Genomic DNA, 19,558 nt, shown 5'->3' with positions numbered 1-19,558 from the left:
GCATCTAGCGTAAAGTTTCCACTAATTGACTAGGTTATGAGAGAAGAAGATGCTGCCTACGCAACAACATATTTCCTTTCAATTCTATTAGGCCCGAATGCTCAGGGCCCCTCTTTGTTTGTTTGCTATGGATTTACGTCATTGCCGAGCAAGAAGTCGGTTGGGTTTTTTGTTTGAGCCATATGGAGGTGATTGCTGGTCATCCATCAATCATTGTCACCGTAACACGATAGGCTACTTTCAAGTTTTAACCTTTTTCCCCAACCATATTTTTTTTATGATCCCACCATCTGCAACTGTGATGATCCTGAGACAGCTCACAAGCTGAGTACTGTTGAGGCCGACAATGACGATCAAATGGTATGGTGTTCCCCCTTCCATAAGACTAGCTGATAAGAATAGACTGCATGGTAATATCAAGCTCCACGTATCCTATTTCCTTCGTCATGGGTTAGTAAAGTGAATGTAAATATATTAGTTCAAAAATATAAAGATAAAATAATTTAAATTATTTTGAATAATCATGCCTATATTCATGAAAAATGGGGAATAATTCTACTATATCATATAAAATATCATAAAGAATAAAAACATATTTAACTATTGGGTTCCGAAAAATATCATGTTTTCCCATCTCTTATGTTCGGAGCGATGTCTCATTTTTCTATGCATCACATCTTCATCTCATAATCTTTCCTCCATAACTTAAAATATTTATAATAATTTTATTTATTCTATAAAGAAATATAATATTATAAGGCATATGAATATAAAAAATATTTTATATATTATTTGTTACAATAAGGAATTTATAAGACATTGCCCGATACTAAATTATAGAATACAAAGCTAAATCATAACATAGCCAATCATGCATGCAAATAAATGAACAAAAATACAATAGAATAGTAAGAAATTGATAATTTTAATTAAATAATAATTTTTAATCAGTCTTGACTTAGGATGAATGTGTCAAATTGATAATTTGATAAATTCATAAAAATTACAGAAAATTTTTTATAGCTTCATATGGGACCCACTTATTACATAAATATTTTTTTTAATATACAAGTAAATCAATGGGATTTGTTTAGGAGATCTTTGTAAAATATTGGACATAGGCGATTTATGAATTTTATTTATTTGAACAAAATACATGAAAAATAGTTAGTTTATAAAACAAAATATAGGAGTTTTTTTTCTTAACTTCATTGTTGTGGGTAAAAGCATTCCAATTGTATACAATTTTTTATTTTTTTAAAAAAAAGGAAAAAAAGAAACTGTACACATAAAAGTTTGATTAAAAGTTGAGTTCAATAGGAATTACATCAATGATAAAGTTGTAGAGATGAGCTTCAGCCCTATACTTAATTGATAGAGCATGATGGAACGTAGCAAGAGGCATGTGAAATCACGTGTGAATTAACAAGAACCACCTTAGAACGAGATAGGTAACAAGAAAAATAAGAACATATGTAAATTTATGTGAAAAATCCTAAAAGGGAAAAACCATGGATAGACAAGAAAAATAATCTATTATGTCAAAAATTGATACAAAATATGAGAGTAGCCAACTATTACAATATAAATCTCTAAAAATTTATACACCATCCCATAAATATATATTAGAAAAAAAAAAAAATAAAGCAAGAAAATCCATTTTTTTTTTCACCATATATATTGCACCGTAAACTTTTCGGGTTGGACCAAAAAAGGAAATTGGGTCACCAAGGTTTAACATTTCAAGACTAAATACTTCGAGGTGACGGATAGTGATGTACCATTGTGAGGGAACGGTGAAAAAAAAATACCCATCCATGAGTGAAAGATAAGGGCTCTGACCACATGTATGTTGAAGAATGAGCTGACGGACTTAGCTAATGGAACCCATTGGAGGTGTAGCGAAAGTGACACATTTTTCTCATTGATAAGACTAAAACACATTTTTCTCAAAAACTTTTTACAGTCTGACCAAAATATGAATCATGCCACATGGGTGTTACTGTAATTGGTTGGTGAAATATCAATTGACATGGGTTAGGTTTTGACAGACCCACAGTAAAGGTAATATGGCAAATGTATCACATGCAGTTGCCATTATTTTGTCTGAATATACACAGGAGGATGTCAACATAATAACATTTGAAACATGTAAAATGTTTTGCTGATTTCATTATTTGCTCTTAATCAAACTTATTTATCATGAAGAATAAATAAAAAATTAATCTATCACGATCACTAAATATTTGGTTTAGGATTCAGTAAAATTAATTATTACAAAGTATTACCTTAATCTCATTGTTTTGTATCTTGATCTCATAAAAAAAATTATTCATGTGGATATTGCCCGTATAGAGGGGTTCATAGTTCATACCTTTATTTGATTTGAAATTAAAATCACACTCCTATGCAAAAACTCAAATTATAATTATACTCTTATATGGAAATTCGAAACAAATAAACATCCTTTAGGAAGTGTTTGGTATACAGGAATAAAAAATGAAAATGGATATTGTTTTTATTCTTATTTTTTGTGAATGAAAATAAATTTAGTGATTTTATTTCTAGTGTTTAGATGAACCTAGTAATTCAAAATTAGAATAATTAATATTTGTTTTAATTCTAATGTTTGGTAATAATAAGAATAAGAATGAAAAATAAATAAATTGACAATAATATTCTTACACATAGTTTAAAACATTTTTTAATTTTATTTAAAAATAATAATTCTAAGAGGTTTTTTTGTTTGTTACTAAAAAATAAGACTAAAAAAAATAGTATTATTATAGGATAAAGAGGCATCGGAGTTTGATGAATGAAATAATAATTTTAAACTATGTTATATTTTCTTATGGGATAAATGAATTAAAATATCATCTACTTGCAATGAATTGAAATCACACTTATAAGTGGGATTTGATTTCTACTAAAATAATTTTTTATTTCATTTTTATAATCATATAATTTATTAATGAGAGAGGGAATGAATGAGATGTCTGTATTGACTCTTTGATCCACGTAGCAAACACTCCATTATAGAATCAAATAAAATCTAATGTCTAACAACATATTTTCTTTCAATTCTATTAGGCCCCTCTTTGTTTGTTTGTTATGGATTTACGTCATTGTCGTGCAAGAAGGGGTTTTTCTCAATAGTACGGTAATTTAAAAAAGTTATGCTTAAATTATTGTAGTAGAAGAAGTTATTACAAATATATGGTAGTTTTTGCCACTTAGGAGAGAGGAGATAGGAGAGAGGAGAGAGGAGAGAGGAGAGAGGGTGAACGGATAATTTTTTTTTAAACCAAAATCATCTTTTCAAACTTTTCAAAAGGGAACTTGTCTATTCAAGAGACGAGTTCCATGAAAAAAAAATATATAGGGAAAAAAAATCCTAAGGGAACTCGTCTTTTCAATAGACGAGTTCCATGAAAAAATATATATATATTTTTATAAAAAAAATTCCCAAATTAAAAAAAAAAAAAACAATTCCTCAAGAACTCGTCTCTTGAAGAGACGAGTTCCATGAAAATATATATATATATATATATATATAATTCCCAAATTAAAAAAAAAAAAAAAATCCTCAAGGGAATTCATCTCTTTTCCATGAAAAAAACAATTCCTTAAGGGAACTCGTCTCTTCTTTTTTAAAATTCCCAAATTTAAAAAAAAAAAAAACAATTCCTCAATGGAACTCGTTTCTTGAGTTCCCATGAAAATAAAATATATTTTTTTTTAAATTCCCAAATTATTAAAAAAAAAAAAAAAAAAAAAAAAAAAGAAACTCCTTAAGGGAACTCGTCTCTTCAAGGGAACTCGAGAGACGAGTTCCCATGGAAAAAAATATATTTTTTTAAAAAAAAAAAATCCCAAAGAAAAAAAAAAAAAAAAAAAGCAAATCCTCAAGGGAACTCGTCTCTTGAAGAGACGAGTTCCCATGGAAATTAAAAAAAAAAAAAAAAATCCTCAAGTTCCCATGGAAAAAAAAAAAATTTTAAACAAAAAGATTTAAAAAAGAGATGAGGAATTGTTTTTTTTTTTTTTAATTTGAGAATTTTTTTTTTCCATGGGAACTTGTCTCTTGAAGAGACGAGTTCCCTTGAGGAATTTTTTTTTTTTTTTTTTGGGAATTTTTTTTAAAAAATATATTTTTTTTTCCACGGGAACTCGTCTCTTGAAGAGACGAGTTCCCTTGAGGAATTGTTTTTTTTTTTATATATATATAATTTGGGAATTTTTTTAAATATATATATATATATTTTCATGGAACTCGTCTCTTGAAGAGACGAGTTCTTGAGGAATTGTTATTTTTTTTTGTTTTTTTAATTTGGGAATTTTTTTATAAAAAATATATATTTTTTTTTTCATGGAACTCGTCTCTTGAAGAGACGAGTTCCCTTAAGGAATTTTTTTTTTCTATATTTTTTTTTCATGGAACTCGTCTCTTGAAAAGACGAGTTTCTTTTGAAATTTTTTTAAGATGATTTTGGTTTAAAAAAAAATTATCCGTTCACCATTTCTCCTCTCTCCTACCCTCTCTCCTCTCTCCTATCTCCTCTCTCCTAGATGGTAAAAACTACCATATATTTGTAATAACTTCTTCTACTACAATAATTTAAGCATAATTTTTTTAAATTACCGTACTATTGAGAAAAACCCGTTTTAACCTTATCCCCAACCATATTATTTTGATGATCCCACCATCTGCAACTGTGATGATCAGCTAACAAGTTGAGTACTGTTGAGGCCGACAATGACGATCAAATGGTATGGTGTTCCCCCTTCCATAAGACTAGCTGATGAGAGTAGACTGCATGGTAACATCAAGCTCCACGTATCCTATTTCCTTCGTCATGTGTTAGTAAAGTTTCAATGTAAATATATTAGTTCAAAAATATAAAGATAAAATAATTTAAATTATTTTAAATAATCATGCCTATATCTACGAAAGATAAGGAATAATTCTACTATATCATATAAAATACCAAGAAGAATAAAAACATATTTAATTATTGGGTTTTGAAAAATATCATGTTTTCTCATCCCTTATATTCTGAACAATGTCTCATTTTTCCTTACATTTCTATGCATGACATCTTTGTTAAATAATCTTACCTCCATAACTTAAAATATTTATAAATATATTTATAATAATTTTATTTATTCTATAAAGAAATATAATATTATAAGAAAGATATTCTATATATTATCTTTTTCAAAAAGGAATTTATACCCGTTAAGAATTTGAAACACTGTCTGTATTATAATACAAAGCTAAATCATAACATAGTCAATCATATGCCAAACTTTTTAACTAATATGCATGCAAATAAATGAACAAAAATACAAAGAATAGTAAGAAATTGATAATTTTAATTAAATATTAATTTTTTATCAGTGGTGAATGTGCTAAATTAATAATTTGATAAATTTATAAAATTATAGAAAATTTTCTATAGTTTCATATAGGACCCACTTATTACATAAAATAATAAATTTTTTTAATATACAAGTAAATCAATGGGATTTGTTTAGGAGAGTTGAAAAATATTGGACATAGGCGATTTATGAATTTTATTTATTTGAACAAAATACATGAAAAATAGTTAGTTTATAAAACAAAATATAGGAGTTTTTTTTTCTTTAACTTCATTGTAGTGGGTAAAAGAATTCCAATTGTATACAATTTTTAATTCAAAAAGAAAAAGGAGAAAAAGAAATTTTACACAAAGGTTTAATTAAAAGCTGTCAATGAGCTGTAGCGAAAGTAACACATTTTTCTCATAGATGAGACTAAAACACATTTTTCTCAAAAACTTTTTACAATCTGACCAAAATATGAATGATGCCACATGGGTGTTACTGTAATTGGTTGGTGAAATAGTTAGGTTTTGACAGACCCACAATAAAGGTAATATGGCAAATGTATCACATGCAGTTCCCATTATTTTGTCTGAATATACGCAGGAGGATGTCAACATAATAACATTTGAAACATGTAAAATGTTTTGCTGATTTCATTATTTGCTCTTAATCAAACTTATTTATCATGAAGAATAAATAAAAAAAATTAATCTATCATGATCACTAAATATTTGGTTAAGGATTCAGTAAAATTAATTATTATAAAGTATTACCTTAATCTCATTATTTTGTATCTTGATCTCATATGAAAATTTTTTCATGTGGATATTGCTCGTGTAAAGGGTTCATAGTTGATACCTTTATTCAATTTGAAATGAAAATCACACTCCTATGCAAAAACTCAAATTACAATTATACTCTTATAAGGAAACTCCCCGAAACAAATAAACATCGAGTGTTTGGTACACAAGAATAAGGAATAAAAATGAATATTTTATTTTCATTCATATTTTTTTTATGAATGGAAATGAATTTAATGATTTTATTTCTACTATTTAGATGAACCTAGGAATTCAAAATTAGAATGATTAATATTTGTTTCAATTATAATATTTGGTTATAATAATAATAAGAATGAAAAATAAATAAATTGACAATAATATTCTTGCAGTAGTTTAAAATATTTTTTAATTTTATTTAAAAATAATAATTGTGAGAGGTTTTCTTGTTTGTTACTAAAAAATAAGACTAAAAAAAATAGTATTATTATGGGATAAAGAGGCATTGGAGTTTGATGAAAGAAATTTAAAAGTAAAATAATAATTTTAAAGTATGTTATATTTTCTTAAGGAATAAATGAATTAGAATATCATTTACTTGCAATGAATTGAAATCATGGGGATTTGATTTCTATCAAAGTCATTTTTTATTTCATTCCTATAATCATAAAATTTATTCAAACGTTAATGAGAGAGGGAATGAATGAGATGTTTATGTTGACTCTTTGATCCACAGAGCAAACACTCCCTTATGGAATCAAATAAAATCTAATGTCTAACAATCGGAGGTTAAAATCAACTACCACTTATTTCCAATTGGCTTATTCTTTTACGAATTTAAATTGAAATTTGAACTGATAATAAAATTGACATCCCATCATTTAGAGTTTTTTTATTAACAATCTAAATGAATTATTCAGACATGATAATTACCATTTTTAACACATCATTTCACATTATTTTTTTTAAAGAAAAAAATAAATGAGTAAAAAAATATGATATATATATATATATATATATATATATATATATATATATATATATATATATATATATATATATAATGATTTATTTTATTTTTTGGTCAGGATGACATATCTTGATTTGAAATTACTTTTTTTTATATATATAATATTGAAAATTAACTTTTTGGTACAATACAAAACTCTTGTCCATATCAATATTCAATCATGTACTAAATGTCTCTTACAATATAAAGGAAATTTGGAGTAATAAATCAAAATAAATAAGTTTTTTAAATCTTAAAATACTTTTTAACTTAATCAATTTATCTAAGCTTTAAATACCAATTATAATGCTTAAAAATAAAAATTAAATAATAAATTTTAAATTTAAATTTATTCTAAATTATTAAATGCCTAATGATTCTTTTTATCAAGTTTTGATGATTATAAAATAAGAGTAATTGAATTGACGATTTAAATCAAGTGTAGTTTTCAAGTTTAAATTAAAAAAAAAAAGCTTATGAAAGAAAGTTAATGACATAAAGATTTAGCTTTCTTGAAGGCTTAAAGTAAGTATTTATTAGTCCACTCAAACCTAATTTTTTTTTTCATGAACTTCAGAGTTGGTTTTCATTCTCACTTAAGCTTAAAAACGATGGTTTTATTATACATTTGAATGAATCCTTATTTCAATTTAAAACTGTGAGCTAAAATCATTTTTGGGAATCGGTTTCATCGATTGATACTTTCAAACAAATTTTTGTTATATAAAACATAATAAAATTATTTTTAAAAATATAATTTTTTTTAAAACATCTCAAATAGTAATTTTTTTAAAATTGGATTTTAATATTAAAATCTATTTATTTTCATTTTTAAGGTTGTGGGATAAAACCCTTTTTGAGAACAAATTAATTGGATGCGGTAAGAGTGAAATAAAAATAAATATAAATATTTGTCACATCTAAAACTAAAAGTCTAAGAAAATGATAAGATTAGCGTAAATTACTTTCCCAAGAGCCCCACGTCTGAGAAAAAGCTATAAACAAATATATTTCATTACTTTGTGTTTTTTAATTGAAATTTGAATTTGATAGCAAATTCCCTGAAGCAACCCCCATTACATCAAATCAAACTGACTCCACTGAAAATAATTGCTGATTGAATGAATTATTTATTGAAGAATCCAAAGCCATTGAGTCAATACTTAACTTTCCAACTTTAAATCTGCATGAATTATCAAATTTTAGAACACTAAAAACTCAAAAAAAGAAAAAGAAAAAAAAAGGGAGATTGAAGTAAAAATAAATAAATAAAGAGATGAAAACTAAGATTTAGATATAATACAATTACTTTTAAAATAAATAATTTTCAAATAATAAATATCTTATTTGTGTTTCCTTTCTTTCATTTTTTTTTCTAATATATGTCAATTTAATAATAATAAAAAAAAAGTGATTATAAACAATTGTAATGCTCAAAAATAAAAATGAAATAATTTTACTAAATACCATCTAAATGTTTGAAATTTAGTAATTCATATTTATATGCTATCGAATATTTATCCAAGTTGGAAATTTAAAAAAGTGTTTATCATATAAAAATTTAAAAAATGTAGGTTCTGTTTGGTAATTATTTTTAAAAACAATTTAAAAAATAATTTTTTAGAATAATTTTAAAAAACCTTTCTACGATGTTTTGTACAATAAAAATCTTTTTGAGAATTTGAAATAATTTTAACATTCTTTTAATATTTTTAAAAATAATTTTTATATCTTATATTTTGTTTTTAATCATTCTATACTTAAAAAATGATTTCTAAAAATATCATGTTTGAATATTATAAAAAATAGTTAACAATTTATATTTTTTTAATTGTGAAATCATGTTTTTTTTTTTTTTGAATGATAGAAAATTGTTAGAACCGTTTGCGGACGATTTGGATTTTTATTTGAACTAGTGTGAAGTGGGGTTTGAATTTCCATTAATACTTTGATGAATCTATGAATTCATCCAACTTGCAAGGGGTCATTGACTAGAAAGAAGTTCAACTTGGACCACAAGCTCCAAGTTGAATTTGACAAATTCATAGATAAGGATAAATTAAGAACATAACCTTTTATATTAAAATAAATTATAATACTGAATTTAAGAAAATAAAAAATAAAAATACAACAATAAAACTAGAAATCCAAGGCTATGTTTGGTTCTCGAAAAATTTTAGGGAAAATGCAAAGGAAAGAAAATAGAGAGAAAAAGTAAAAGGAAAGAAAAAGTAAAGGAAAATGAAAAATAGAGTTAAAGATGATAAATTATTTTTATTTGCTATTTCAAATTTATTTTATTTATTTTAACTCATCAATGTAAAGATTAAATAATTTTAAAATACATAAATTTGTAACTAATTTTAATTATATTTAATTTTCTTTGAAATATTTTATAATACAACCAAACATAAAAAATAATTTTTCTTTTTCCTTTCCTTTGTGCTTTTGAACCAAACATAAGCTAAGGGTATGTGGCCTTGGTTATCGACTTGAACGTCACTGATGATCCCAACAACAAGGTTCCGGATTCAATGTCGAACGTGTCATAGCGGAGGAAGAACTCCACCAGCATTACCCTGGAGAGCAGCAGCACCAGATCCTTCCCTGCACACTGTTTATTTTCCACCGTCGGATTATCTGACTCACGTCCATTAGACCAATACACGTACTTGAGCAGTCTCTCTCCCTCCCCCATAAACCTGTTGCCCATGAACTCCTCAGGATTCTCGAAAACTTTAGGATCCTTGGTGGCAAATGGCTGATATCCGAATATCATCTCCCCTTTCTTGATCTCAAATGCAGCATCATGGCTGTGGATCACCATATCCTCCTTGGCCTTTCCGTACTGGAATGGAACCGGAGGATCAATCCTCAGAGCCTCATATACCACTGACTTGGTCAAACTCATCTTCTCAAGAGCTGCGAATGACACTCCTCCCTCCGCTTTAACAACGGTCCTTATTTCATCAGCTAGTTCGCGGTGTAGCTTCTCTCCTGCTGAGCCAACCCACTTGATCAAAGAGGGAAACAAAGTCTTCATGCCACCATATGCATTGAAGCCAGCAAGAAACACAAGGTTATGGCAAGCTTCCTCTCTCTTAATTCCCATGCTCTCAGCTTCATCCAATATCGAGGACGCAGATGCATAAAAAGCGCGGTAAAGCTTCTTATAATCGGATTTTACGAATATTGACGGTAAGGGAAAGGTGTGTAGAAGTAGATCTTCTACAAAGTTTGGTAACAAGGACAACCCAAGTGTAATGAGAGGTGCAAGTTGGAAGAACAACCATTTTGTAACAATACTGGATCCTTGTGAACCGAGCGCAGTCTCTGAAGGATATTTATCACAAAACAGTCTGAACACGAAGTTGAAAGACATGTTATCAGATATGTCATTGAAGTCTGCCTCGCCTTTGCTGGAAATATCATCTTCGAGGCTGGTGAAGAGCTCGGACAAGCTGCTCCGAAACAGGGGAATGAAGTTATGATGCCGAGCAGCAAGTGCTGACATGAACAAGCGCTTGAGAAGAGCGTGGTTGGTTTCGGAAGGGTCGAGATATGCACAGACTCGATAACCACCAGTGAAGGCGGTGGAGGGCATGTATGTGCCGTCAAGGACGTTTCTCTTTTCAACTTTGGAGGTGTCGAATAGGATGGGAAAGCTGATGGAGTCGAGGAGGACGATGACATTAGGGTTGGAAGCCATGAAAGGACCAGGAGGCATGTTGGCTCTGAAAACGGTGGATTGATACTTGTGCATTCGAGCGTTGAAGAACTCCTCCCGCCCCTGTTTGTAGAAGTAATCAAGACGATCCTTTATTGCACCAAAGAAGGGCAAGCCATAATCGCCTGGAATATTTCGTAATGGAAGTTTAGACAATGAAGAGGATGAATTGAGATCGTTTTGATCAGAAGATGAAGACATTATTGGATTGTAGGTGAAGGTGTTTGTATGAAGTAGGGGGGTGTTTGGTACACAGGAATAGGGAGTGGGAATAGACATCTCATTCCTTTTCTCCTTTATTCCTATGTTTGGATAAATGTTAAGAAGGCGGAAATGAAATAAAAAATTATTCCGGCAGAAATCAAATCCAACTTATGAGTCGGATTTGCATTCATTAAAAGTAGGTGGTATTCTGATTCATTAAACCTATTTGATAATATAAAATAACCTAAATTATTATTTTACCCTCTTATCTTGTTTTTCAAACCCGATGTTTATCTTCTTTGTAAAGGTCTATCCATTCATCATCCACTTCTTATTTTTTTTTCTCTTTTTTTTTCTTAGTAAAATATAATTCTATAGCTTTTTTTGCATGACAAATTATTATTTAAAATTTTGATAAAAAAAAAAACGAATATTTAAAATTTTTTAAGGTTATGGATTTTATCGGATATGATACTTGTTGAAAATTAGAATAAATTTGAATTCTTTTATTTCCTCTTTTGAAAATAGGAAAAACATTTGCTAGCTTTGAGAATTTAAATATTATAATAAATAATTTTTTTTGAAAAATATAATTTTATAACTACTTAAGCATGACAAATTATTCAAATTTTTAATAAAAATAATAATTGAATATTTGTGCATTAGGGTTATACGATTTTTTATGGTTAATTTTTTATTTATTGAGTATATATATATTTTTTAGTATTATTATTTAATAACAAAAAACCTCTCAAATTTTATTTTTTAAAAATAAAAGTAAAAATAAAAAAATATTTTAAATTATATGTAAGGGTATTATTGTAAATTTATTTCTTTTTCATTTCCATTCCTATTATTATCAAACATTGGAATGGAAACAAATAATCATTCCAATCTTGCATTCCTAAGTTCATCCAAATGCTAGAAATGGAATCATCAAATTCATTCCATTCCACTAAGAAATAGGAAAGGAAACAAAATATTATTTCCATTCCCTATTCCGACATACCAAACACCCCCTAGAAGAAAGCCAAATTCAAGAAATGTAGGTGATATAGATGGTGATAACTGTGGTACGGTGATGCAATGCAGGACAGTTTGGCTACTTATATAGACTCGACTCGGAGGATCGCTTATTTTCAATTTGCATGTGAGTGGTTAATGTGACATCTTCTCACTTGAAATCATCAGTCATTACATCACCTTTTTATGGCTTTCCGGATATGGTTATCTCTTCTGATCAAATCCTGTCCCACATCGACATGGGCTCGAACAGTGAACAAAAGACGTGCAAGGCACACGTATCTGGAAAGGAAAAGTAGAAGTAGAGGTAGGCTACGACACGTATCATAAAAATGAAGAGGCTGGCCCAAGAAATAGTCCAAAGGCTGCTGGGAGCCCGCCATTCAAACAAAATCAGAGTCAATGCAACACGTGTCCGTGTCAAAAGAAGGAAACCATGTGCTGCATCTCTTCATGTGTTTGCCTAGCCAAGAAGAACATTCCATGGGTCTGACCCACCATGGTTCAAGACCAAGGGCGGCCCATACACCACGTCAAATTTTAAGAATGACATTTCCTTTTTACTTTTTAACGTTAGTAATACTATTAGAATCATTTTTATAATCTATCACTCTACACTATGAATTTCAATTTTTGTTATAAAATTATTTGTGACAAAATATAATATTTCATGTCATCTATAAAATGTCATAAATAAAGGGTTTTCATAACATATCATCGAAAAATAGACGAGTAAACCATGTGTGTGTTATTATAGTTTTGAACTCAACAATATCAAACCAAAAATGAGGTAATAACATTAAATATCACTATTCTCTCAAAATTCAAATATCATTGTTTATTATTTTTGTTACAAACTTTACCTTTTACCATAAATATCTTTATGGCCCAAGTTAATATCTTTAAAACTCTTAATAAGATAATATTTTCATACTTAATAATTTACAAAATAAATAAAGAAGATGTATGTAATAGTAATTAGATATTACAAAATAATTTTTTTTTTGTTTATTTCAATACAATTAATTTGATTTTAATAATTATTAAAAAAAATTACCATTCAATTTAAGAGATTTCTTTTATTCATTAAATTAAAATTCTTTAATATTAAAGACACAATATTTTGCAAAATCGAAGCAAAAAAAAAACATATTTCATTACTATTGAAGATTAATAGCTATATTATTTGTTTGGGCTACAAATTTCATTATAAAATTTTAAATAATTTTTATATTGAATTATTCTTCTTAATTTCTTTTTTTAATCGATAATGAAAAAAAAAAATTCTTCTTTTTCCCTTTCCGTTGCATTTAATGGCCCAAAGGAAGGAAGTCCATTGTGATACTTTTGTGTTTTCTTTATATGATGTTTAGTCCTAAAAAGTGTTGAAGAAAGAAAACAAATATCAAGGAAAATGATTTTTTTTATATTTAATTTTATTATGAAAAATTAAAAAAATAAATAAATAAATATATATATATATATATATATATTTATCTTTTTTAGATTATTTAATTTTTATTAAAAATAAAATAAATTTAAATTATCATATTAAAATAAATTTTATTGATATTTTATTTTTTTTCTTAATTTTATTCCATTTTTTCTTTTATATTTTCCTTTAAATTTTTTTAAGAATCAAACATAGCCTTACTTAATTCGTAAATAATATACTAATAATTGAAAATGATGGACACCCAAAAGTGAGTATTAATTTAAGAGAGAATTGTGTTTTGGGCCCAGTTGATCCCAAAAATTAACAAAAGGTCCATATAACTCTTCAAATTGAGTTGAAGGATATGAAATAGTAACCAACAAATATATCTTTTAAGAACACATATAAAATATTTTATAAAATTAAGTTAAATAATTTTTTTTCAATAATTTTTTTTTCAAAAATACTAAATTAAATAAAAGTGGTTTTCAAAAATATTAAATTAAATAATTTTTTTTCAAAAGTATTAAATTAAATAAAACTATTTAAAAAAATATTAAATTAAATAATTTTTTTAAATATTAAATTAAATAAAAGTATTTTTAAAAAATATTAAATTACATAAAAGTATTTTTTAAAATATTAAATTAAATAAAAAATATTTTAAAAAAATATTAAATTAAATAAAAGTATTTTTAAAAATACTAAATTACATAAAAGTATTTTTTAAAAATATTATATTAAATCAAAAATATTTTAAAAAAATATTAAATTAAATAAAAGTATTTTTCAAAAATATTAATTTTTTTTCTCAAAATCAACAAAGGGCATTTTTGAAAATACTGAAGGATAATATCCTTCAACTCAATTTCCATACTTTCATTGAGTCTTGGGCTCAATTTAAAGAATTATACGGACCTTTTGTTAATTTGGGGGCCCATCTACCCCTAAAACATAATTCTCCCTTAATTTAATTCAATAATTAAGATTGTTTTCCAATCATAGAGTTTAGAATTTGGTAAAAGCCTTGGGCTATATTTGGTTCATGGAAATACTAGGAAGGAAAGAAAAAAAATGTTAAAAAAATTAATTTTTTTATATTTGATCACACCATAAAAAATATTAAATAAATTAAATATAATTAAAATTAATTTAAATTTTATACATTTTAAAATTATTTAATGTTTGAGTTTGAAAAAATATATAAAAATAATTTATTATATTTAAACTTATTTTTTTATTTTCCTTCACTTTTTCTTTCCTTCTACTCTTTGTCTCAATTTTATTTTCTTAGCATTTTTTCTCAAATTTTTTGGGAACGAAACATAGCCTTCTTTTCTCATTCTCATATACCCTAAAATTAGTTTTCTATTTTCTTCTTCAAAAATAAATTGTTTGAGATAATATTTTCCTTTATTTCATATAATTCTTAAATGTAATAATGTAAGTTAAAAAATTATTACTTTGCCTCAAATCCACTATTGCAAATTAAGATTTATGATCAGGAACAAAATGTTTATATTTTTGGTATTTGATTCAAGTTATTATTGTTTATCATTTTTTATGAATTTCTTAAAATGTAGTCTTTGGCATAGAGGAAAAAAAATAGTGATTATGTGGAAAAAGAACAAACCAAAAGTATCCAACGACGTCGTATTGTGGAAAATAAACACAAATCAAAAGGCTGAAACGTCGTCTTCTCCAACAAAAAACCCCAGATAGATTCAGTGCGTCGCAGGTGCAAAAAGTAATCGCCTCCGCTAGGTTTGCAGACGATGGATGGTGGGTTTGTGGGTCAAATAATCTAACGGCTCAGATCACATTAAAACTAGTTTTGAACGGCTGGGATGGGGAGATGGGAGTAAGGGGGAAAGAGGAAAAAAAATTTGGACCATTTCTCGATTTGTGCGTGTCATCCTTGCGCAGGGGCCATGCTAATCTTCTCTGTATCGTTCCAATTTTATCGGATGTCTCCGAAGAGACAAACTTCAATTGTTTGCTGATGATATATAAAGGCTGAATTTAGCCTATGTGCAGTCGATGTGGGACGAATCGCTTGGGAACGACGTCGTTTCGCTTTGGTCTGGGCATCGAGCCCACGGCGCCGTCACCACAACTCATTTGGGTTGAATTTAGAATTGGCATGTTTGTCCTTGGTGCTGCCCACCAGAAGGTGAGACTGCTGCTCTCTCTGCGTCTCCTCTCTCCTCTCTCATTTCCTTTTTCTTCCTTCGTTGCTTTTCATCTTTATTATGGTTGTTCTCTTTGTAATTTATAAAACCGAATCATAGACTGTTTTCAGATTTGGGAATTCCATTCTCAGCCCTAATTTTGCTGGTAATCGAAAGAAACTGAAAAAATTACAGGGGATTTTCCAGAGGCAAGTGTTTATTATATGTATAATTAATTAAATTAAGTAGAAGATACCACCAGCATTGCAGAAACTCCAATTCAAAATGCTTTCCAATTAATTAAACAAATTTCCAGAGGGGACATGATGGATCAGGGGTTAACTACCCTTATAGAGCTCTTAGATACTGATTGCTGGGGCCTGATGATTAGGGAGTTGAACTGGTCCCTCTTCATTGCATGGTTGCCAGGAAAGTTGTATATGTGTAGATTTCCCAAGCTAAAATGGGAGTCCAGGAACTCATCCTTGTGTAAGGCTTTTGAGTAATCCCATGTGTTCAGGTTCATGCTTGTGTCAAATGTTTTCTTCTCTACCCTTATATGAGGCCAATGTGGCTTGTTAGTTCTACATTTGAAAAGTTTTTAGCCATAGACCTCTTAATCAATTGGAACTGAATTGTGGGGAATGGATGCTGCATCATGTGTGAGTAAAAATGCTGGACCATTTTCTGTTTCATATCCAAGTGGCTATCTATCCATTTTCTTTATCAAAGATTTTTTGGTTTCCTTCATTTCAAATTGTCCAAAAAAAGGCATAGAAGAGTTGTTCTCCAAACCTTCTTCCCTTTTTGCACACAAAGCTTCCATACCAACCCTTTTGCACACAAAGCTTCCATACCAACCCATTAACAAGTGAATGAGGGAACCCACAAAACGCAAAAAAAGGAGAAGGGAAAGTGTCATAACTCTCTAAACAAGGGAAGAAGATTGTTGGTGTTGGCAACAGGGCTTCTGTACATTTGCTGTCAATATCGTTGAGATTTTTGGGTTTGCTTAGTTAAGGGGATGTGGAGGGCTGTCTTGGTGCAAGAATTTTTTCTTTTTCCTTATTTTTTTTTGGGTGCTCGTGTGTTTTCTTCCTTTGATTTTGGATTTTAGATTGTGTTTGGCTACTTGGAAAGTAATAAAGGGAATACAAAGTAAAGCAAATAAGACGAAAAAAATGATAAGAAAGAAAAAACCAGGGTAAAAACAAATATAAAGTTAACAAATTATTTTTATATATTTTTTTAAATTTATTTTACTTTTTCTTATTCTATATAAAGATTAAATAATTTGAAATATATAAAATTTTAACTAATCTTAATTATATTTTAGATTTTTATGTATTTTTATTTGATAAACTAAACATAAAATAAAATTTTTTTTTTTTAACATTTTTTTTATTTATAATTTTTCGAACAAAACGTAATGTTAAGGAGAGATATAGGATTGGAATTGAAGAAAAGTATCCATTTTGGAATGGAATTACTTACACTTTTCGACTACAAAATAAAGGTTTGAAAACAATGTTTTGGGTTTTAGTATGAATTTGTGGGCATTCTATTTCCTTTTTCACTTTTCTACTAACACTAATTTTTCATCTCATCCCATTTATAACTTAAGATAGAGTGTAAGGAATGATAAGCTTTAAATGTTAAACCACATATTTTGAACTATTCTCCTTTCTATATGTTGATGTCCACACATTTTTTTATGCTTTTCATCTTTACTCTTTTCCTCTTATTATTTTTGGGTTGCTTGATAAAGAGACAAGAGTTCACCCAAATTAAACAAGCCAGCTTGTTACATTATACATGTTATATACTTCATTAATATATGTAAATACTACTTTGTATTCAACAAAAAATCTCTCCCCATCTCTAAAAAGGATAGTGTTTGATTTATAAACTTTTAGAGGGTGGATTTTGATGGGGTGTGAACAAAGAAATTGAAGGAAAAATATTCTTCATAAACCATGCAAGGAGACAATTACATTATTCAAACTAGAAATACGGGGATATCAACCTTAGTCTTACATTAAAAAACGACTACGTGCCTTTCTACGATACGTGCTTAATTGACTTGTGATCAAATGTAGGTTGCTTGGTCAACGACTTGAACGTCACTGATGATCCCAACAGCAAGGTTCCATACTCAATGTCGAACGTGTCGTAATGGAGGAAAAACTCCACCAGCATTACCCTGGACAGCAGGACCACCAGATCCTTTCCCGGACACTGTTTGTTCTCCACCGTTGGATCATCTGACTCGCGTCCATTAGACCAATACACGTACTCGAGCATTTTCTCTCCATCGCCCATGAACCTATGGGCCACAAACTCCTCAGGATTGTCGAAAACCTTGGGATCCTTGGTGGCAAATGGCTGATATCCGAATATCATCTCCCCTTTCTTGATCTCAAATGCAGCGTCATGGCTGTGGATCACCATATCCTCCTTGGCCTTCCCGTACTGGAATGGAACCGGAGGTTCAATCCTCAGAGCCTCGTACACAACCGATTTAGTCAAATCCATTTTGTCCAACGCCGCAAATGTCACTCCTCCCTCAGCCTTAACGATGCTCCTGATCTCATCAGCCAACTGGCCGTGTAATTTCTCTCCGGCTAAGCCAACCCACTTGATCAAAGCAGGAAACAGGGTCTTCATACCACCGCATGCGTTGAAACCAGCGAGAAACACAAGGTTATGGCAAGCTTCATCTCTCTTGATCCCCATGCTCTCAGCTTCATCCAATATCGAGGACGCATATGCGTAAAAAGCGTGGTAAAGCTTCTTATAATCGGATTTTACGAATAATGAGGGTAAGGGAAAGGTGTGTAGAAGTAAATCTTCTACAACGTTTGGTAACATGGACAATCCAAGCGTGATGAGAGGTGCGAGTTGGAGGAACAACCATTTTGTAACAAGATTGGGTCCATTTGATCCCGAGTTTGGTCTCGGAGGGATGCTTATCACAGAAGAGTTTGAAGACGAAGTTGAAAGACATGTTATCAGATATGCCATTGAAATCGGCTTTCCCTTTTGTGGAAACATCGTCTTCGAGGGTGGTGAAGAGCTCTGTTAAGCAGCTACGAAACACAGGAATGAAGTTATGGTGTCGAGCTGCGAGCGAGGACGTGAACAAGCGTTTGAGAAGGGCGTGGTTGGGCTCGGAAGGGTCGAGATATGCACAGACACGGTAGCCACCGGTGAAGGCGGTGGAGGGCATGTATGTGCCGTCGAGGACATTTCTCTTTTCAATTCTGGAGGTATCGAAAAGGATGGGAAAGCTGATGGCGTCGAGGAGGACAACGACATTAGGGTTGAAAGCCATGAAAGGGCCGGGTGGCATGTTGGCTCTGAAGACCGTGGATTGATATTTCTGCAGGCGAGTTCTGAAGAACTGGTCACGGCCTTCATTGTAGAAGTAGTCGAAACGATCCTTAATGGGCCCAAAGAAGGGTGAGCCACAATCACCCGGGATGGATCGCAGTGGAAGTTTTGATGATGAAGATGAGTTGACGAAATTGAGGGGAAGAGAGGAAGAAGAAGAGGACATGGTGGTGGCTATGGAGGGTGGAGCAGAGAAAGCCGAGGTCACAAAGTAAGTACTAAATTGCTAAGAAGACGAAGAAGATTGTTGTTAAATGGAGCAGGAGAGGTCCACTCTTAGTGATATAAACAAGTAGTGCACCACTTTACTCAAATTTAATATGCGTTCACAAGAATCACACCCCTCAGCTTTGAATATCATATGCCCACGGCCAACGCACCACCTTAGAAAAAATAAATTAAAAAATATATATCATAATTTTCAAAAATCTCTCCATAAATATAGATGTT

At 29.5% G+C, this 19,558-nt stretch overlaps 2 protein-coding genes and 1 non-coding gene across 3 annotated transcripts; all 3 read right to left on the bottom strand.

Annotated features, from left to right (window-relative positions):
- Window positions 1–9,566: 9,566 nt before the first annotated feature.
- On the bottom strand, window positions 9,567–11,113 carry LOC117911494 (allene oxide synthase 3-like). The gene has a single exon (XM_034825893.1). The coding sequence runs from the start codon at window positions 11,081–11,083 to the stop codon at window positions 9,620–9,622; it is 1,464 nt and encodes a 487-aa protein (XP_034681784.1). The 5' UTR covers window positions 11,084–11,113; the 3' UTR covers window positions 9,567–9,619.
- A 4,311-nt stretch (window positions 11,114–15,424) lies between these two features.
- On the bottom strand, window positions 15,425–15,527 carry LOC117911931. Its single transcript, XR_004650952.1, has one exon. It is a non-coding gene; the product is annotated as a U6 spliceosomal RNA (small nuclear RNA).
- Window positions 15,528–17,664: 2,137 nt separating this feature from the next.
- LOC117910859 (allene oxide synthase 3-like) lies at window positions 17,665–19,305 on the bottom strand. Its single transcript, XM_034825037.1, is given in 2 exon segments — window positions 17,665–18,661; window positions 18,663–19,305. Coding segments are annotated over 2 exon segments (1,497 nt in total). The 5' UTR covers window positions 19,275–19,305; the 3' UTR covers window positions 17,665–17,776.
- Window positions 19,306–19,558: the final 253 nt, after the last annotated feature.

This window comes from Vitis riparia, chromosome 3 (genome assembly GCF_004353265.1).
Source record: "Vitis riparia cultivar Riparia Gloire de Montpellier isolate 1030 chromosome 3, EGFV_Vit.rip_1.0, whole genome shotgun sequence".
NCBI classification, from domain to species: domain Eukaryota; kingdom Viridiplantae; phylum Streptophyta; class Magnoliopsida; order Vitales; family Vitaceae; genus Vitis; species Vitis riparia.
The sequence above is the reverse complement of the archived record's forward strand: the minus strand, read 5'-3'. Positions and strand labels throughout refer to the sequence as shown.

Bases quoted from the DNA above. Each gene is read 5' to 3' on its own strand.
- LOC117911494 (XM_034825893.1), bottom strand. From the start codon at position 11,083: ATGTCTTCATCTTCTGATCAAAACGATCTCAATTCATCCTCTTCATTG.